The sequence below is a fragment of the Liolophura sinensis genome, chromosome 12, assembly GCF_032854445.1.
Source record: "Liolophura sinensis isolate JHLJ2023 chromosome 12, CUHK_Ljap_v2, whole genome shotgun sequence".
Taxonomy (NCBI): Eukaryota; Metazoa; Mollusca; class Polyplacophora; order Chitonida; family Chitonidae; genus Liolophura; species Liolophura sinensis.
The window spans coordinates 17,713,013-17,735,859 of record NC_088306.1 but is presented as its reverse complement, the minus strand read 5'-3'; the positions used below and the strand labels follow the sequence as shown (position 1 = coordinate 17,735,859).

At 39.3% G+C, this 22,847-nt stretch overlaps 1 protein-coding gene across 2 annotated transcripts in view; it reads right to left on the bottom strand.

The window, feature by feature from the left end:
• The window catches only part of LOC135479192 (filamin-A-like), a 63,645-nt gene extending 44,952 nt beyond the window's left edge, over positions 1-18,693 (bottom strand). For both annotated transcript variants that reach the window (XM_064758975.1, XM_064758976.1), the window contains exon 1: positions 18,012-18,693. In XM_064758975.1, the coding sequence (XP_064615045.1) occupies positions 18,012-18,291 (280 nt within the window). In that variant the 5' untranslated portion in view covers positions 18,292-18,693. The remainder of the gene's footprint in view (positions 1-18,011) is intronic.
• Between the last annotated feature and the right edge of the window lie 4,154 nt (positions 18,694-22,847).

Below are 22,847 nucleotides of genomic sequence, written 5' to 3'. Positions count from 1 at the left end.
CCAACTTATTTGATACTAACAAGCACAGAAAGCATAGTCCACCAACCTATAAATCAATATAAATAGTCAAAACGGAGGAAAATTTGTACCACTTGAAATCAGTGTTCAATTTTTCAACGCGTCTGTCAAAGTCTGCTGTCTAAGAAGAGGTTACGAACCTAACACTATCCGACACAGCTGAACTATGATCCCTCTTTTTTTTTTTCTTCGTACACAAGGATCAAGCTTTTGATCTTGCATGGAAAATTTGTTTAGTTTGTTTACATTGTTCTATATAACATTTCACTTATACCATGTCTGTCATTTATATTAGTTGAGGTGTAATTTAAAAAGAACATTTTTATACTTATCACACAGGGCATGATAACGTTAACAGTTAACGTTTCTAGGTAAAGCCAAAAGGTTCTTATGGTACGAGTAGGGTGAACCTTCAGAGAACGGTTCTTGTCCGCTGTAAAAAGAAAAACAATTATATAGTCAGAGGTTACTGAGGTTACTGTGATTCGCCTAGTGTCTACGGAATGTGTTTAAACATGCACTTAATACTAGAGACGGGGGGGCCTCCGTGGCTCAGTCGGTTAGCGCGCTAGCGCAGCGTAATGACCCAGGAGTCTCTCACCAATGCGGTCGCTGTGAGTTCAAGTCCAGCTCATGCTGGCTTCTTCTCCAGCCGTACGCGGGTCTGGCAGCAACCTGCGGATGGTCGTGGGTCTCCCCCAGGCTGTGCCCGGTTTCCTCCCACCATAATGCTGGCTGCCGTCGGTACAAGTGAAATATTCTTGAGTACGGCGTAAAACACCAGTCAAATAAATAAATAAATAAATAAATACTAGAGACTGATACTCGGGGTTTATTGACCAGAACTCAATTGCCACATGATATGATAATTTTGCTTTATGGCTGGAGCAGTATAGTGTGTTAACAGACAGGCGCGTACGGCATGCAGTTGGAGCGCTAGCGGAGAGGTTAAAGTAAAGAAAACAACAATGTGAATTAAGTTTCATTTAAATTATTTTAAAAAGTGTTAAAAGCGTTCAAATATTTGAATTCCGTGGTGGGCTTTATTGACCATACTGACGGTGTGTAGGAATTATGACGTCACATTATCTTTTTCCTTTATGCTCAGCAGTGACTAGAAATTTTTGAGAACATCATTTCAAAAATTTTTACTTGTGAGTAAAAGAGCTATTCAACAGTCAGTGTCGTGTCTAGAGTTTCTAAACACCGGTAGTATGGGCCATAATGGTCACCTTAGATTTGAAACGTTTGAACTCTAATAGAAAAATCTAAAATATAAATGAACGTATTTTATACATTATTATTAAACTATAATTTATATAGTTTTGGTATATATAGAGATTTCTACGTCAATTTTTAGAGCCTGTTTCCTTTAATGGTGAAGAAAACATAAAATTACATAAAATTCAGATAAAAGAGTGCCAAAAGTTAGTCGTAAATATGGTCTTCAATATTTTTTCCGATTTGTCTTGAAAGAGGAAAAAACACGTGAAAATAATTTTTGCATGGTAGGTATTTAGGACCGTGTTAAGGTCTATATAACTGTTTTTTTGTCTTTGTGTAATGGTATTATAAATGATGATGTATACATGTTTAATAAATATATTTGCACAAGAATTTGGTCTTTTCAGCTAACAAATGTGTTTAACCTGGATTTTGGTCATATTTATATTCTTAATGTATTCATAAATATTATCATAAATTAGATTAAATGCATATGTTTGGATACAAACAACAAATTAACATTAAAATAAATTTACTAGACATGGATCACATCCTTATTTAGAACTTTATTATGCAACGACGATAAGTACCCAAAGCTACCAACAATTACACACTATTCACGAACATTTTCAAGTCGACTTTTCTCCTGAAAAAAAGGAATCGAAAAAAATATTGTAGACACTATTTGCAAATCAGTTTTGACGCTCTTTCATCTGATTTTGTCATGCTTCCGAACTTTTGCTCCACCCTGCATTTACTGTTTAAATGCATTACCCGGTTTCATGTACCTGTTCTTCAAAGTAGCTGCCATAAGCCGGATTACCCACAAATCACTTAGATATAAACTCTTGTGAACATAGCTCACAATACGATAATGTATATATAATGTTTTAGTGCTGTCTCGGTGTCGTTTATGCCATCCCCACTACAAATATACAGCCTACACAAACTATCCATGGTTATATACAGGTTAGGCCTGCTCTAAATCATTTGGCCGAGAGGATAAATTACAAAATAAACACATTGTACGATTTATTGATTAACTGGTTGATTGTGGTTAACACTGGTTTAGGTTACTACCACTGCGAACCCGTCTGAAAGCCACATCGTCATGCCATTAGCTCACCACTATCGCACATCGCGTATGGCATTTAGTGACGTCAAAAGGTGTGCACGTTAGAAAGGGTGCGTATGCTTTTTACCTGTCTGCTGTAGCCATGGTTCCAAGAGATTGTATAAGCTACTACTATTTACGCATTTACACGAATAGTTAGAATAAAATATTAACAGTGGTAAACTGATCAGAGGCCGAATTTTCCACAGTTACGTGTGACCATTTGCCAGCTATCACACTGGCGTCACTGCTCTGGTTTCATCCTCTACGTCTTTAATCATTTTGTCGTTACCACTTCACCCAGTCCCTTCTAATTTGTTTATACAATATTTCTCACGGCAGTGTTTTTCTTTTTTGAAAGTATATCGGTTTATTTGTCTAGCTGTACATGCGTTGCGAACTTGCAGTGTTGTGGGCTTATCTCAGTATTAGCCCTTGTCGGCAAGATGTTACCACTGTCAGACATAAGCAGACAACATGACGTGTTCCTCTGTGTTGATCATGAACAACTTTCTTGGTGGATATTTACGCCTTTGGCACTGGTGAAATTTCAGACAGTTGTGTTGATTTAACGAAACAGTTTATAACGCAATTATTACGCTAAAAAATGAAGCAATCGACAGCCAGGCCTTAAACTGGTAATAAACGGGGGCCGGTTTCATGAAGTTGACTTAGCCGAGTAAGCCCTTAATGATTACACGTAAACGGTGAAATACAGCCTCTTGTCAATTTACCTAAGTCAGGGTTTTATTCTGACTGTTCATGTAAATGCATAAGTAGTAGCAACTTAACGCCACCTAGGGCCATGGCTTAAGCAGAATTAGGTAAAAAAATATGCAGCGATGTTTATTGCAATTTTTCAGACATCACTGGTGTAGAATTATACAATGTGGTTCTAGTTCATCAACGTGACTTCATTTCATCAACACAGAGTAGTTTGTAATCAAGTTTAAAGTACAAAGTTGCACCCCATCAAAGATTGTTTTTATTTGCTGATGCTCTCGTTAATCTGCAAAATTAAACAAGCGGTCCGATGTTCAACCCAACGTTCCCTCCGTGTTCTCCCTTCCTCCTTCCGCCTTCCCCCGCGCCACACCCAAGGTCAGCTTAGGTGGGATTATAAATGATTTGGCCACTAACCGGACGAAACTCCTCGATATATTTTCAAACTTGTATATACACTGAACCATGTCACCTTAACTATAAGATATGAGTTACTTCCGAAAAATAGAGGAGGGCAACTATAAATACAACTTAGGTCTAGATAATTCTAATTTCCAGTGAGGTCACCTAGACGTGTTACGAATCAGAACAAAGCCCCAAATACCCAGAGCTGTATACACCATTACCTTTAAATGGAAGAAAACATAAACATGAAATAAATGTCAGGAGAAAGACTGAAAATTGTATCTGAAAGAATGTATTTTGCTTCAGATTTCTTTTACACTGAACTTAATAAATACTTTTAAGTGTTTAATGACAATAATGATAATGCATGTCGTCCAGGACGTCGCACAAGTGTTTATTGACCATAATGATAATGCATGTCGTCCAGGGACGTCGCACAAGTGTTTATTGACCATAATGATAATGCATGTCGTCCAGGACGTCGCACAAGTGTTTATTGACCATAATGATAATGCATGTCGTCCAGGACGTCGCACAAGTGTTTATTGACCATAATGATAATGCATGTCGTCAATGACGTCACACAAGTGCTTACTGACCATAATGATAATGCATCAATGACGTTGCACAAGTGTTTTGCACATTTAGGTTCAGGGCCTCAATAGAATCCTTGTAAACTTAGAAAGGTGAAAAATTCAAAATTCTGTGAACTCTGTTTGAGAATTATGCTTACAGTGTACGTTAACCTTCCCCTCAGATATAACATCGTTCGACTTAATCGACTCTAGATCTGTTATGGTGTCATCTGTATGCATGTGAAAATAATGCAAATACTCTGTTAAAAAGTAGTAACTGACAGTAGTAGGTGAGTATGATTTGAAATTATAGAATATATTATTCCGGAGATCATCATTTCAACACTTCTGCCAACATACGCTTTGGTTCCTTTTAGAACTATTTATTTTTATAATGTACGGGAACTCCATCGATGGCATGCAACCATACGTATGCTAACTGGAATAACCCCATTTGTCCTATAAAGTGAACAAAACCTCTGGGTGGAGCTGCGGCCCTCTATTCACGCAGTCTCTATAGTCCCATAGCCTAGAGGAACTGCGCACTACTGACTGTACAGATCTGTCAGGTTACAAGCTCAGCGCCAGGTAGCAAGTACATAATACCTGAAATCGCCTCAGAAAACATGGATTTAATCAGCGGTTAATTGGCATTGCCCGGGGGCCTCCAAAGGGCAAATAACGCCATTTCCCCTAACGCAAGGTGTTATAGTGCTCAGACTGTATCGATCCACAGGCTTTATATACCTGGTATTAACTAGCCGTATTGATACCTTATCGATGTATGCCATCTGCACCTGTGTGTGCTGGGAGAGTCATCGGTAAACCACAAGAGGCTGAACTGTGTTTTTGATTCCACGGTTAACACAACTAAGGACAACTGATGGGGGTCGAGGAGAACGCCCCTACCGCAACCGTTACTCAAACATCACAAAAAACACTAGCGGGAGACACGGGTTCAATTCCGAGTAGGACAAGGCACTAATCTAAAAAAATGACAACATTGTTACTTCTTCTATTTTGGATCAGCATGGATAGACTGATGAATTGTTGACCGACTGAATGTTTGTATTCTGTGATTAGATGAGCCAGCGTGGCTGGTGTCTTTGACACGATGTTTCAGTGATGCAGCTCTGTTCACATATGGGCAGGCTGGCGGGCTACAAAGAGACACCGTTGTGAAGTGACACTAATAATGATGACACCGACGTTATTAACACGATGCCAATAAGCAACAAACAGAAATTTGATTTCGTGACTTACAGAATTTTTCAGAATGTAGACCCATGCACATCCGTCTACACCCACCCATGTTTCCTGCACCCATAAAACTAAAATCGGTACATCTCTTTAAGTTGGTACTTTAAACTTGGTGCCCACCATGAAACCGCACAGAACATGTTAAACTGAGCTTTTGTTTTTTGTTGTGTACGCAAACATAAGGAGATAAACTCATAAGGACGTTTGTTTGCGGATTGGATTTACTGAGATTCCCTCCAAAGTCACCGCATTCAAATACTGGTGGCGTCAACCATTCCACGGTCAAGTTCTAATCGTGTCAATATAGACAAGAGGTTTCATGGCCAGTAATCTTAAAAATATACATATATCACTCAGACGATGCCAAACTGAAGTGACTGATCATCGACCGGTATTGTTATTTTGCCAAACAGAATCTCACATCTGATTTTACTGAGAGCAATATCAACACTGTTAATCGTTCACACGCCATTGCTTATATAGTTTCCAATGCAGAGTTTAGGAGGACACTGAGATTCCATGTGCATAGACTACTTCATCAAATCATGTTTCGCGTATGAGAGCAAACTTGTTTTGAGCTTGAATTAACTCACTGAAATACACACAAATCCCTTGGAAAGATCCTTGAACACTCCAAAAAATCCGCAGCTGTCATGAAAATGTCAGTGGTAATGTCGTCGATCTCATTACAAAATACCATGCAGTTTAGCTCTATCGTCATTAACTCGTTACAAACAGTCATGCAGTTTAGTTCTGTCGTCGACAATGCGTTACTAACTATCCTGCAGTTTAGCTCTGTCGTCATTAACTTGTTACTAACTATCCTGCAGTTTAGTTCTGTCGTCGATAACTCGTTACAAACTGTCATGCAGTATAGTTCTGTCGTCGACAATGCGTTACTAACTATCCTGCAGTTTAGCTCTGTCGTCATTAACTTGTTGCTAACTATCCTGCAGTTTAGCGCTGTCGCCATTAACTCATTACTAACTACCATGCAGCTTAGCTTGTCTTCGTTAACTCGTTACTAACTATCATACAGTTTAGATCTGTCGTCGTTAACTCGTTACTAACTATAATGCACTTTATCTCAGTCAACATTAACTCGTTACTAAATATTACGCAGTTAAGCTATACTTACAATACTATTTGTGTTCGTCAGTTATAGCGTAGCTTTGAAATGTCCTTTAATTTAGTCGGCCATTAATTTCTAACTAACAGTTTAACTGGCTTTATCTGTTTCAGTATCCTACAACACCACTCCCCGACGATGTCGTTAGACTGGTATTAATCCAGTTTTGCTTAGGGTAAAACTGCCAACAAATATACTGTACATATTCCACCAGTCTAGACAGGAACCTTTGTGTAAACAGTACCTGGTACGTCTCTCCTCAAGCGGCATACAGCAAGCACATTGTATAGAAAGTGATCGCTTTTCTTCGATTTGAAAAATGGGTCAGTGGCCATTACTACTACTTTGTTCCGATACGAATTCTCAGAACTATAGCTCAAACTGGTTTGATCAAACGCAGACGTCACTTATCATTTCCCGACCAAATTAACCATTAGTCTGGGCACAAGAATACTGGGTCAGTTCTTTAACTTACTCTCCAGCCAAGCATAAAAAACAAAAAGGAAATGGCGTGTTATCGATTTGTTACTTGTTACAGTATTCTGCCTAGAGTTTCCAGGTGAAATGAATATTTTGTTCGGTGGTGAAATGCAATAGGTTTATGCATTGTGCACCAAACTGTAAAATTGTAACAGCTTGCTGAACGCCGTGTAAAACGTAAATAGATTCTCAGAAGCACTGATGTTAATCAAACGCGATTGGGTTACAATCCCGTTACAGTCTCACGGAACACCATACCGCTTGAGGTTGTACCGTGCAGACAGTCTGATGTAGTCACAATGTCAAAAGTTTAAAACAACAACAACAACACAAAACACTTCTAATCAATGATGTCAGAGAGCTGTGACTGACGCACTGCCCCTTGATGTACGCTCACACGTCTTTATAGTCCATTGCGTAAACGAAGGCAGGTGTGAAAACCAACAAGGCAATCAGAAATCCCTCAGGTAATCACTTTGACTGAAACAATGCGTGTTGTGGTATTTCCAAAATTGTTAACTGTTCCATCTGCTACTAGACACCGCTCAAATTCATAATTATGCAAGCAGGTCAAAGGTTAAGACGTAATCTGTCGACCTATACATGTAAAGACTTACATGTTGCTACATGTATGGTTAAGTATTACATGTAAGGTTTAATTTTACCGAAAAACGATACATATTGTTAAGTAAACGATCAAATGTATGTATAGTGTGAAACTTACTTACTCGTTCATCAATGATTGCTCATCTAAGTTCATAAGTTAGCTTGAACTCCATGAATATTCGTATTATGTTTAGGGCACAAAATTCCCTAAACGGATATCTAAAGACCTGACAGATGGTGAGGCGATTCCTAATTTAAACTACGAGTAAAATGAACTGTATAGCCTAAATAAATTATAACGACCAGACGTGCCCCTCATTACCATTAATACTGAATGATTCCTCCTTGTTCTCAGTTCCTATATTACTCACGGCTATAATCACTCGCTATACGCGTTTACATTTAAACATGTGCAGACATCAGTTTTATTTATTCAGGTAAACTGCCACTGAAGAATATATCAACTGGCTGCCCCAGATGTACAAGATAGCCCAAACCGCCCGTGCAAACAACTCAGCTGAAATGACGGCTCATGCCAAAGAGAGAGACAGACAGAAAATCGATCGTATAACTGCAGCGAAAATCATCGCTATATTTCAGTACTGGGCAGGTGTTACGTTTTTAGCAATGTCAATATTGCAGTAATCTGTAAGGACACCTGGAAAATAACAATGCATAAAAGCAGCGTCGTCAATACGATTATTTTTGGAATAAGTCGCCATTGTCCCGTTGGTTGTTGTGACTGTATAAGCATCCAGACATTACACGAGAATCCTATATAGCGTCACATAGGGCTGTATTTGTACAAAGCGACATGTATATACTGACGGTGCTTTGCATGACAACGCTTCTAAATCCCATTTCACTCAGATAAAACTTTAATACTTCAAGATATATAAAATTGATATAAAAGATTTCAACAATGAGAATCACAATAGAGGTGTGACGACAGTGTGAGAGTGTCACACACAACCGCTCACATATAACAGGTCGCATCACAATAGAGGTGTGACGACAGTGTGACAGTGTCACACACAACCGCTCACATATAACAGGTCGCATCACAATAGAGGTGTGACGACAGTGTGATAGTGTCACACACAACCTCTCACATATAACAGGTCGCATCACAACAGTGTATGACGACAGTGTGATAGTGTCACACACAACCTCTCACATATAACAGGTCGCATCACAACAGAGGTGTGACGACAGTGTGAGAGTGTCACACACAACCGCTCACATATAACAGGTCGCATCACAACAGAGGTGTGACCACAGTGTGACAGTGTCACACACAACCGCTCACATATAACAGGTCGCATCACAATAGAGGTGTGATGACAGTGTGAGAGTGTCACACACAACCGCTTACATATAACAGGTCGCATCACAATTATATGGTGTGACGACAGTGTGACAGTGTCACACACAACCGATCACATATAACAGGTCGCATCACAATAGAGGTGTGACGACAGTGTGATAGTGTCACACACAACCGCTCACATATAACAGGTCGCATCACAACAGTGTATGACGACAGTGTGATAGTGTCACACACAACCTCTCACATATAACAGGTCGCATCACAACAGACGTGTGACGACAGTGTGATAGTGTCACACACAACCGCTCACATATAACAGGTCGCATCACAATAGAGGTGTGACGACAGTGTGATAGTGTCACACACAACCGCTCACATATAACAGGTCGCATCACAACAGAGGTGTGACGACAGTGTGATAGTGTCACACTCAACCGCTCACATATAACAGGTCGCACATAACCGGTTAAATTAATTTCAGCAAGTCGATTCATTTATTTATTTGATTGGTGTTTTACGAAGAACTCAAGAGTATTTCACTTATACGACGGCAGCCAGCATTATGGCGGGTGGAAACCGGGTAGAGCCCGGGGGAAACCCACGAGCATCCGCAGGTTGCTGACAGACCTTTCCACTTACGGCCGGAGATGAAGCCAACAGGAGCTGGACTTGAACTCACAGCGACCGCATTGGTGAGGCAAGTCGATTTATTGGATGCCTGTCACTTTCAGTATTCTAAATGGGGGATGTGCATTTTATCCCGGTAAAGTTTCCATTTTAGCGGACTTTGATTGCTAAATCTTTTATTATTTCAGTTATATATTTGCTTGGTGTTTTACGCCGTATTTTTTCCGCGAATATTTCACTTATATGACGATGGCCAGCATTATGATGGGAGGAAACCGGTCACGACCCTGGGGAAACTCATGACCATGCTCAGGTTAAATGTTTTATTAGAATATTGGTTTAGTTTAGCATATACAACTGCATTTTCAGTTTTTTATCACTGGTACTGCTAACTGTAACCGTGAACTTTTATGTCTTTATATTTGACTTTGCTGTGTAAACGGTGGACAAACCAGCCTCTTTGTGGGTTACTTTGTCAGTCACAGCGGCCCAGAAGAAACCATGTTTGTGGGCATAAATAAAATGATTAAATATTAATGTACTAATCTAATTACAATCACAGTTCCTATACAGGTCAAAGGTGAGGCTGAGTTGCGCCAATAACGCTGCCTCTGTTTTGGCAATCGCGGACTCATATTTATTTCCGTAAATTACAACATGGTCTTCTAGTTCCCTGCATGTAAAATGTTTGTCAAGGGGTATAGGTAGCAGTAAGTTCACAAATGAACAAAACGTCAAAACTTAAGAAAACAGAAACAATATTTACGATGGCAATGCCCTATAAAATATCCCCAAACATTTTTCTTTTTGTGTTGTTAAATGAAAATCGAATAGGCACAAATAAAAAATGAAATGAAATTTTATATCTGGTATTACCTTCAGCATTTTGTTTTGAAAAATGGCAGCATAATTCTGTAAATTTCAAAATCAAAAGTATACAACTTGGTTGAATCACCCATAAAAGTTACATGGCCATAAAAGAGACGGTTGCTTAGTAATAGCCCACTAAAAATGTACTCTCCATCAAAACTGCAAGTTTCCCATTCAAAAGAGGCTCTGTTTCTTTAATTCACAGTGTCAAGATCAACCTTAAGCAGGAAAATATTTTTGCTGAAACTTTCATATGTATGTTCCTTCGTGCTGTCAAGGCTTGGTATTGGTTAACGTTTGTCTTCATAAGTAAACAATAAACTTTACATTGTGATCAGTTTTGTAATATTTTAGCAAGTTTAAAACCCGTATTTCTGCCATAGTCTAGAGCATTTTGCATAGTACAGTGATCTAACGAATACACTATGGAGAACAGATTGCACCTCTTTGGCAAACATACTTTTTGTCTGAGTAAAGATATAGGCTGTCTTGCCTTAAATAAATGTTATCATGAATTAAAACGGACAAATGTTAAGCTACGGTATTAGGTAACTTGTGGTAATAAGGCGAAACCAAACGTGAATCCTTGTTGAGAGCGCATGTGGTCCTCTAGCTTTCATTAACATAATTTTCATTAACATGATCTGCGTAGCTGAAGTATAAGGCTGAACATTTGTTATGTGTGTGTTAAATTGATTGGTGCATAATTGTGCTCCCAAAAATTTTTTCAGAAAGTTACATTTGTGATGCAGTCATTTTTCCCCACTGTAGTGTCTAATGTGAAGAAAAGAAGATATTTCAATGTGAACTGAGCAGGCTATCATTTTTCGATTTTATGATCTATAAATTTGCTTCGGTGTATGTTTGGGGCTTTATAAAGTTACATTTGTGGTGCAGTCATTTTGCACAGGAAAACAGGAAAAAGCATGATTGATGTGTAAACAGGCCCTGTGAACCAAAGCTCCTTACAGAAACCGAGAACTGACCATGGGTGCGTTCAAACAAAACCTTGGACCCGAGTCAAATTGGACCTACTTTTGCCCGACACGTAACACTTTATAAATCATATACTTTGATAAATCCTCATACAGTTTGATTGAATCAGTAATATGATCAGATTAAACTGCACACTGTTTGATAACCCGATATAGTCAGATAAGCTCTAACCTGAAAGGCGAAAAGTGCAATAAACTTTATTTGAAACTGTACAACACTTACATGTCCTACCCTGTCCCTGTCGTAGTCTGCCATTCGTTTCGGTTGCACATTTAAATAATTCAGATAAAAAACCTCCACAAAAGGGGATCAAATTCAAAGTGTAGGGATATATATATGTAACGATGGCTGGGGTCGCTTAGTTAAACATTATAATGATGAAGTTGGAAAAGTGGAGTCGGGCCGAGAAATCGTCCAAAAACAGGATCGATCCTTTCCACCCTAACATTTCACGAAGCCAGTTGCTTCTCCATATAAGGATTATGTGAAAATTCATGTCATGAGCTCCATAATGGTAACCTAGCCCTAACCCTAACCCTAACCCTAAATTCCAATCGACATATGTTACATTTCATTGGTCAGCTCATTCAGTGAAATGAATGCTCTACCTTCTTTGTCTTATCGTCGATAGATTTCGCATGCTAAAACAACTTTTATTTATGAATTTGGGGCCTACAAATTTACCCTTATAAATTCACAGGCTTGAAAGTTCCTCCCGGAAATTATAGGCGGACCGATCCACAATAAGTCTACAGTCCCGCATATGGGCTGAAGAAGATTCACTTATGATAACCATAGTTTTTGTTATAAAATGCGATCTAACATAAAACTCGTTTTGCCCAGTGCTATATAATTATATTAACAACCTACAATCTTACGTCTAAACCGCTGTCATCACTCAAATTCGAACGGGCTAATCATTGCATATAATCCCCATATCGTAACTATCCCTTTTACGTTTAAAGCCTCTAATTAAGGCCTATTTATAACCTCTCCCCCGCGCATCTGTATGTTTGTATGTCGATATATAGAGTGTGTGGTAAGACATATATCTTTGCTCTTGTCACAGTAGTCTGCTTGTTTACCTGTCACAGAGGTATCATATTTTATGAACATCCGGGACTCTAGGCAGATATTTATGTTAACCGTGGCTCACAAGTCAGGCTCTTTGCCAGGACGTGTTAGCACACTAGGGTTTTATCAGTCTGTTATCTTGAAGAGTGTAGACCTAGTCTAGATTTAACGGTGTATTGAAAAGTTCTTCACTGCACGTGGATCGTCAGCGTAAAAGGTGATGAAAAAAAACTCTCTGTGTAGAACTTCCTGACTAAGAGCCGCAGCCAAACCATCGAGAGCTAGATGTGACCATGTGACCTCATGATCATTGACCACGGTCTTGTGGACTGTGTCGAGAAGAAAAAAAAACTTCTGTTCAATGAGCCATCAATGATAGCCTGTACCTGACGTGCAAGATGCACACCTGTATAGTCCTGCAGCCTACCTGGAGAGAAAAGTGTACAGCTGATCCTTAATTACACCAGGCGGATTGAGTAGATAATTAACCAACTGATAACGGCTCTAGCTCGCTCATCCCAGTAGCGCGCGTCACCTTGGTGAATACAGCCGCCATACCTTATTACAGTATATATTAGGTGCGTTTAGGAGCTGTAGTCAACTGTTAGAGGTACTAATTACCGTGAAGAAGCAGGTAAATCAAACTACTTGAGCTGGGCTTCTGGGCCGGAGAATAAATACAAAAGACGTTTCATCTGGGATGAAGTGTGAATCGTTTCCTAAATCAACTCAGTGCTGTGGTTTTACGAGTGTGCAATCTGCATGTATATATATCGGTACATACTTGATGTACTGGGCAAACTTGTGCGGCGAAAGAAGTTCTCTTAAGTTTAGTATACGAGACGGGTAAAGCACTAGGTATGGATTCGAGGGCGAAAATAGTTACCTGGCAATATTGGCAATCGATCGATTGGCTAAAGACCTTATTTATTTATTTATTTATTTGGTTGGTGTTTCAAGCATATTTCACTAATAGGCCCACGACGGAGGTAGACCTTAGAATCTACCGTATAATTCCACATATTTGACAGGTTCAGCCCCTGTTTATTTTCCTTCAACTTCAAAAACATAAATTTTATAATGGTTTTGAAAAACGCCAAATTCAAACTTTTGAGATACAATCGATAAATTAATAAAAAAAATCCGTATTAAAAATCTGCAAAGAGCTTATCCACGTCAGAGACATATTCTCTGGAAAGCCGTTAACAACAAGATATTTGTGACAGATTCTCAGTAAATCTACACAATGGTTCTACCTATATCAGGTACATATTCTCACCATACATAAACCCATAAATTTGTTTTATCAATACCCATATGAGATGGTGATTCTCGAATAATGATATTTTAATCAACACGAACACAAAGTGAATTAGTTGATCTTATCTTTGGCCAGACATTATCTATTGGAAATCAAAACCTCAGCTGAGATAAAAATGTCAAATGGACTGACGAACAACATTCCTGTTTGATCAAGCTTTAAATGTCCCACCGTGGTCACCGCTTTATTGACAACTCCCTTGTCATAAGTTTGCGGTTACGTGTGACCAGGTGCTAACAATCTCACTGTCCTCCCCACTTAGCCTTAACTCACTTTTCACATGTTTATCGTTATGCATGTGTGACCAGCTGCCAATTATCACACTTTGTATTTGTTTCAGCTCAACCCACTTGTCACATGTTTACCGTTATGCATGTGTGACTAGTTGCCAATTATCACACTTTGTATTTGTTTCAGCTCAACCCACTTGTCACATGTTTACCGTTATGCATGTGTGACTAGTTGCCAATTATCACACTTTGTATTTGTTTCAGCTCAACCCACTTGTCACATGTTTACCGTTATGCATGTGTGACTAGTTGCCAATTATCACACTTTGTCTTTGTTTCAGATCAACCCACTTGTCACATGTTTACCGTTATGCATGTGTGACTAACTACCAATTATCACACTTTGTCTTTGTTTCAGCTCAACCCACTTGTCACATGTTTACGGTTATGTGTTTATTTATTTGGGGTTTAAAGTCGCTATCAACAGTATTTCTGTCATGTCCCTTCGGTATCTCCTTGCAGCATTACGGACCCCCGGCCTATACATATGTATAGCGCTGCCTCACTCGACCGCCATGTCGACGACGCCAAATACCAAGCTTAAGTTGCTTCGTTCTAGTTCGCTTGTCAAACGTTTTCGATTAGGTTTTCTCCACCTTCTTTACCTCATATTGTTTGCACTGAATTAATATTTCAAAATGTATGATGTCTACATTACCTCTGTATACCTTATTTCTCCTTATTTTTGAGACACCTGGTCTGCTCATTTTAGCCAATATACATGTAATTCTAGCAGGAATATTGAGTTTTTTTCCCCATCATATGGTAAGACCATCCAATGGACAACACACTCATATCTTTACTTTTCCAAAAGATTGGTTAATATTCTACGTTCAACACTACTAATATCTGTCCCCAAAATTAGAAGAATTTGGGTAGACACATGGCTGAAGATACGATAAGCAACCTATTCAGTGAAGAATCCGTCCATTCAATCATTAAGGGAATATATAATAAGTTTATCCTACACGTATATACATAATTCATAATTCAGTGCGAACTGTGTAAGTATCCCTTTATTCAGTTATCACAGTCAGCTACTTAATGTACAGTTTATAGTTACTTCCTTGGCAAGTCGTTGAATTACACAGCATACATACGCCTAAAAACATTATTTAACATTTACTATTTGCCAGAACAAGAGAGCATTGTTAAATCTTATGATATCTCCATACTTCATCACCCCGCCGTATTTTAGTTACCAAGTCAAAACATCAACTATTTGGGGGAAAAATAATCCCAAAATATCTGGATATGTCACTGGTCCTCGTATATAAGAGCATCAGGATGTTGCCGACAAAATATTTGAGCTGTTTTGGTTGGAATATATATACTGGAACACAGCTGCCTAGTTGTAAGACATATGCATGGCTTTTTTCAGAACAAAGATTTATTGTTCTTTCTAAAAAAATGAACGTCTTCTGTTTCCTTGTGAAATGAAAAGATATCCCTATTGCTATGGCAACCGACAATTATGAGTACATTAATTTTGGTAGATTTCTCACTCAGTTTACAACATTATCTTCATTAACACGGTGGCGAATAGCATATGTGTAATGTAGGTGACATAACACACCTCACTGCTGAAGGCTTCAAAACAGCATAAGAAAGAAAACTTCTCAAAATACATGTAACTTAGACAAACACGGGGATCAAAAGAAAAAAGGACCGCCTCTGGAATTGAGCTCGCGACCTTCTTATAAGGGAATAAACGTTGTAAACAATTAGTGCAGCAGATATTAAAGGCAAGTATATCATGGTTGAGGATACGGTGCATAATACGGTGTACGGCTGGGCACTAATGACCTACCAGCCTACAGCCCGTCCCCATTCACAGCAAGTGCCAACACAGTGAAATTATTGTGAAATTTGACGGCCCCAGCCAGACAAGCATAACATAAACCCCTTTAGGGTTCACTGGGCAGCCGTGTCTGGATGTATGCCTTTTCCCTCCCTCACCCCGCTCACCCCACCCCTCTCCCCTACTGAGACAGGCCAGGTATACTATTTTATAGACCGTCAGGCGGAATGAACGAAGTTATTGACTGTAGCCTGCTCTGTGGAAACCCCTACAGTAACAATTCTCAATGGACATAAGGTTTGCTATGAAAGACCAGGCCGGCTTCCATTCTGTACCTTTATATTACAACTATAAACGCATACGTGTCACACGTAATGCGATCTGCCTAGCCTCATGTAACCTAAATCAAAATTGAATGATTTCTGTCAAGAATGTGAACAAAAACTTCGGCTGTCGGTCAGACTCTTGTCGATACCGATACAACTTAAACTTTGTTGGGTGTCTTTATGAAGATGAATTTCAAACAATGATAAAACTAGAATGTCCAACAATTTTCATATTAACATTCAGATGGGAAAATGCCTCGTAAAATTTGAACCAGATTGGGGCTACAAGCTACTAAAATGATGACAAGAAACTTTCAGATCTCGGAAGAACATATTTACACTGCATACTAGCAGTCAAGAAAACCAGCTGCTATGGGAATGTTCGCCCACTGGTAGTATCATGGCATGGCAAAAAAAGAATACATGACAAACCTTCTTAAAACACCAATCAGATAAATAAATAAATGAGGACCGCTTCTCTTGCTGCAGAATTTTGACTTTCTTTGTCTTTAACGTATTAACGTATTTGTCTATAGCCATATTAATCCGTTCTTCCCTCCATTAAAATATTGACCATAGCCATAGGAATGTTATTCCGTCCTTCCGTTTTCCTAGAAGTTGACCATGCTAATTAGGAATGTTATTCCGTTCTACAGTTTTCCATATATGTTCACACTGTTTACAGCCATACTATTCCGTTCTTCCGTTTTCCTAGAAGTTGACCATGCTAATAGGAATGTTATTCCTTTCTACTGTTTTCCATATATGTTCACACTGTTTACAGCCATACTATTCCGTTCTTCCGTTTCCCTAGAAGTTGACCATGCTAATAGGAATGTTATTCCTTTCTACTGTTTTCCATATATGTTCACACTGTTTACAGCCATACTATTCCGTTCTTCCGTTTTCCTAGAAGTTGACCATGCTAATAGGAATGTTATTCCGTTCTACTGTTTTCCATATATGTTCACACTGTTTACAGCCATACTATTCCGTTCTTCCGTTTTCCTAGAAGTTGACCATGCTAATAGGAATGTTATTCCTTTCTACAGTTTTCCATATATGTTCACACTGTTTACAGCCATACTATTCCGTTCTTCCGTTTTATAAGATGTTGTCCCGCATATTCATGTACAGTAATGATAGGAATCCTTTTCTGTTCATCTGCTTCATGAGATGCTGACAAGGTTCATGCATTGCTATTCGGTGATATTATCTACATGTTAATCTGTATTCATCGTCAGAATGCTCCTCTCCACAACGATTATTTTCTAACAATGTTTGCCTCCGAGACAGTTTTATCTATTAACAGTGTGATCTTGTAGTGTGCAGTACCGTATACCCAAGTATCATTTTAAACACTGTGTGTGTCTCCTTTAAATGAATGTCTAAATTTTAGACACCATTTCAGACCTGATAACATCTACATGTATTTCAATATATAGAGGTAAATAAACAGTAAATTTCAGATAGACAAACGATTACATGGCCACATATTTTCTCTTCTGTTTTCAGTAAATGGATGCAAAATTCTTAAATTTTGAGAAAGTAAAATGAAAAAAAATCCTCATCCCTGCACGCAGTTGGACTGTTAATAAGGATTATAAGCTATTGCTGAATCAGTTTGACGGATAAACAGAAATAAAACACGACAAATATTTATTGTAATTTCTTTATAGAACAAAATGTTGTATGGCACAAATGCACAGTCCTACATTTGTCAAGGCATTGAACACGTCCAGTACATTGCTGATGTATAGCTGTATCCACGATTAAAAAGTCTATGTTTTTTGGGAGTGAAGGTCATGTATAGAAAGTAAACATATGAAAATATATACATACCTATGTTCACCATGCGAACGTGGTCTTCCGCTATAGCTTTGAATGCCAAAGCTACATTCCCTATCATCTGAATTTGGTTCCTGGGATTCCGACATACTTTGCCAATTTTCTTGAATTGCAGAGCTTCGACTAGTGCCACTAGAGCTTCTCCGCTGCACAGATCTCGCTCTAGTATTTCCACTTGTTTCCCAGTCACCGTCAACTGTTCGTTCACCCAGTTCGTGAAAGTTTTCCTCTGGATGTCGATCCAGGCCTCGGAATACCCAGACATGGGCTCCATGGAGTTGACGCGGTCCCTCTGTGCCTCTATTGGGCACAGCGTTCCTCGCGGGACGGTATCAGAGACCGCCTTGGCACCTCATGGTAACACCGAGAGTGTGGGGACACGTTAGTACCTGGTTACTATACGCCCGACCTGACTGTCACCGTCCCGCCGACTTTTCAAAATCTCCCTCACTTATAATACGCCGTACTACAAGGTCGTTCAGCTCTAAGGAGGCTTAACACATATGTTGTTATTACCAACTGACTCGAATCACGCCCACCTGAGCTCGCGACGACTTCAGGTGAAAAAAGTACACCTCACATGCTTGGCCTATATAATAAAAGGCGTGTGTGCAACGTTCACATGCCAGCTGATAATTACGGGTATAGTCCAGACATTCCACGGAGGCTGTGTTAGGTGAGGCCGGCAGCGGCGAAATAGGAAACTCTCTCCTGAGCTAACATAACAATCAGGTTAAGCCGACTGGCCAGGTACTTGACAAGTTGGCAGGTAAGTGGCCAGTAACACTCCAAGAGTTGTCTGCGCTTGTAGCAAAAAATCGATCGGTGTCGCCAGATGGGGCTGTGATATGTGGCATATACATGTATGTGTGTATATATATGAAAAATATATGCTCCGCACAGCACAGCTGTTGTGAGTTTTAAGATCGCTGACAATTGCGCAAACAATAACGTCTATTCATAAGGCCATGTTTATTAGGTAAATAAAACATGCTGGTATGCTAAATCAGACGCTACTGTCACACTGACTATAGCGACATGCGCAGATTAAACGTTACATGTCCATTTCTGGTGTATGAATGTGTAACCCGCATGGCCTCAGTAAGGCTGGTTAAGAAATTCGGTCACACATAAATCTTTGTTGCGTTTAAGCTGTAATCAATAATACAGGCTAATACCACAAGAAGTGATCAAAGGTCTCATAAAATCATTAGTATATATCCTTGAGAAAAAAAAGACAACCTGCCAGATATTTTTTTTTGACTTATTTGATTGTGTTTTACGCCGTACTGAAGAATACGGACAGCATTATGGTTCGAAGAAACCGGGCTTTAGGTACCAACAAAACTACATTAAAAAACAGGAAATTTTCGTCATCAACACCTAGGTAGAGATAGGATTTCGCGGCGAATCATATCTGAAACAAGCTACAATAAATAGCTTTCAATCGGTAAATCCGTTAATCATCAGGCATATATCAGTCAGTGAGAGTTATTTCTCAAAATGCCAGCATGTTAGAAGGCAAATGTACTGGAATGAGCAAACGTAGATGGAATGGGTATATGTAGACACTTGTTCAAGTTGACGGAATATAGACTGTGCTCTTACACATAAAAATCCCAAGTGTGCGATTCCTTCATTTTTGTTCATTTATTTTTATTTAATTGGAGTTTAACTTCGTGTTCAAGATTTTTTTCACTTGTATGACGACGGTCAAGTGTGAAACGTCTTTGAATAGTCTGCAGTGCCCAAGATATGACACACCTCATGCTTTTCACAAATTCTCCAATCTGTTTGCCAGGGAAGTTACACAAAAATTCTCTTTGTTATCTGCCCTGCATGCTACAGACCGTAAGCCGACTTTTTGTGACTATTTACGGAGTTTACACAAGAGGAGAAAATTATTTCCATTTAATAAATCTTAATCTGCTCAAACTCCAAAACCAACCGCATGCTGATATAGTCTAGTAGGTAATATCATCTTTGGTTATTGCGGCCAAAAATAATGACTTTCTCTAGTATTTTTCTCTACTATGAGTGGCCTACAATGCTGGCCTGATGGACTTAAGCTATCGTGTAATCTTATTTATGCCTGCAATACCAGCGCTTGCTAATAATAGCGTAATTAGGAATTGAGTCTCCTAAACTATTTAAGTGTTTAATAAAGTGCGTTTTATCTGTATCTGATTTACAGATGAGTAGTGGATTGGATTGTGGAACAATTCAAGTAATCAGCTTACAGATCCTTATAGCTTTAAAACGGCATTGTCATACCCAAGGGGCCAGTTTGTTTTGGGGTCTCGGGGCCCAGTCACACCGGTTAATAGTTGGATCAAAATGGGGTTAAGCCTTCCTCGAATTTTAGCTTAGACAAGCAGTTCTATGGGAGCTACAGGACGGCTTTGTTGTTGGCATTCCTCTTGTTTTTTTTTTTTTTTTGTTTTTTTGTTTTTGTGTGAATGCTTTTCTTGAGCGTAGGGTGCATGTTTTGAATGAGCAGACGTCGAAGGTTGTTACCAGACACCGGTCCTTTGTCCGACGATGTATCATGGGACATGTACGTCACCGCTGGGTGTAAAAGCGTCCTGCGCTAGACGTAATGGTTTGATGGTCATTTTGAAGCTAGATATTACTACGGAATCGCGCAATGAACATTTTTTTGGACATTGTCTAAGTAAGGGGAAAATTAATTTCCCCCATCTTAGGGGGATCTGGTATCCTCACATATTTGCCAACAAGATATGCAACAAATTTACAGCGTTGTTATGTAGTAACGCGGAAATCGGGAAACCCTTGATCAAACCTGGGTTGGGTCAAACCATAGACTTTAAAAATGCTGCTGGATAGCTTTGCACTCAGCACTTAGAGATCAGAGCAAGGAAACGTGACTGGTTGACCCGGTGTCAGTGTAATGTGAATGGGTGGGCTATCTTGTCTGGTGTTTTCGTCATGATAGTTTAGTGGCGGCAGCACTTTGGCGGTAAAGGCTCGCACTGCTACAAGACGACACAATATATGTACACACACCTAATGGTTTCCTCCCAACATAATGCTGGCCGCCGTCGTATAAGTGAAATATTCTCGAGTACGGCGTAAAACACCAAGACGCCCAACTGAATATATTGTCATGGGCTATGGAAGGGGATATCCGCCAAGACCGTATGCGTGTAACTTTGAACGTTGCAAGTTCTACACTGCTATGTAAGTCTGCAGCTTCTGCTATGATGCCGCAGGTTCTGTCTTTCAATGGCGTGCACTTGTTTCCATGATTGCATTTCTGGGTAGGGATGAGACGCATGTGCCAGTACCGCTGTTAGCCACATATACGTCTTACAACACTGCTCTCATCTGTGGCGATGCGCCATTATGACAACAGGTGGTGCTGTAATCAACTAAACGAAAAAATAATAATCGCTGCTAGGCCTGGAAGTACAGTCCATTTTACGGTAAACTGTTCAGTTGTCGTTGTTGTTGTTGAGATAATAAGACGTCAAGCATGGATGAGTTATGCTAATTGCACAACAAATTACCAGGACTTTTTAGTGGTTTTGCTGATGATATCATTGCAAGTGTTGTGACAAAGTTTGAAAACCCTTTTGAATGTGTAATGATATTATGTGGGTTGTTAATATTTCAGCAGTTGATTCAAATCTGTCGTTAACATTTTGGTCGAAGCAGTCCCTAGTCCCCACCATCGTCTTGCATGGGCGCACTCACAGTGAGAGGTTGCCCAGCAACCCCATGGGTTTAGGGTGCCCCTAAATTTACACTGACTTTCAAAATGTAACATTGTTGTTGTTTTTTTGTTTGTTTGTTCTTTTATTTTTTTTTCGTTTGTATTTTTTTTTTTGCATATGTGGCAGGCGACAGTCCATATGCTTGTCCAGGGGCCCATGATAATATTATGCTTAGACATGTCAGAGTAAAGACGTACAGCCCTGATGCCAAGGCAATTAACCCGATATACACAGAAACATTTGAAATAGGTCCCTTTATGACATTGAAACATTAGTACTTTGTATGCTAGTGGGTATTTAGCATGTTGTACTGAGGACTCACTTGAAATGTTACAAACAATACGTGTATCAAGTGGTATTCTTCACACCTAAGGCCTTAAAAGAGGAAGTTGTAACTTCCTCGCTTGGTGTTCAGCATGGAGAGGATAGTGCAACGACTGGTTGACCCATGTCAGTATAATGTTTTGGGTGGGGCGCCTTACTTGCCTTCGGTAAGGCGTCTCAGTGAAGCAGCAGTACATAAAAAAGAGCGGTGGAAATCCGCCCCGCAACAAGGAGGCACATTACGTGCACTCCAAGGATTCCTTCGTCGTCATATGACTGAAAAATTGTTAAATACGACGTTAAACCCCAAGCGCGAACTCACTCACTCTTCACATTAGCTCATTGAGTATTACTTTCGCTTTCAAGGACAACAACAACAACTGTGCACTTCTATATATATTGAACCCAACGTCAGACAGAAATGAAAGCAAGTTCAATGATTATACATGTACATGATTGAAAATCTAATCAGAAAAAAGCAACGGTGTTTTTGGGCCAGTTTGCTTGTAGACTTTATTTGACTTTTATTTGAAATTCGTGCGAGCCCTGTCATAAATATCAATAAAGTGCTACGGCCCGTTCATGTACCAAGAATCATGAGAGTACTAGCCAACAGCCAACACAAGAATACATACCAAAAATATCCTCAGGGCAATAAAATTTTAAAGCATAAATTTACCTTTCACCAAAGAAAAATATTTCTTGAGAAATAAGATACAAAAGAGCACACAACTATGCCGAACATGGGAAATCAGCTGAAACGAAATGT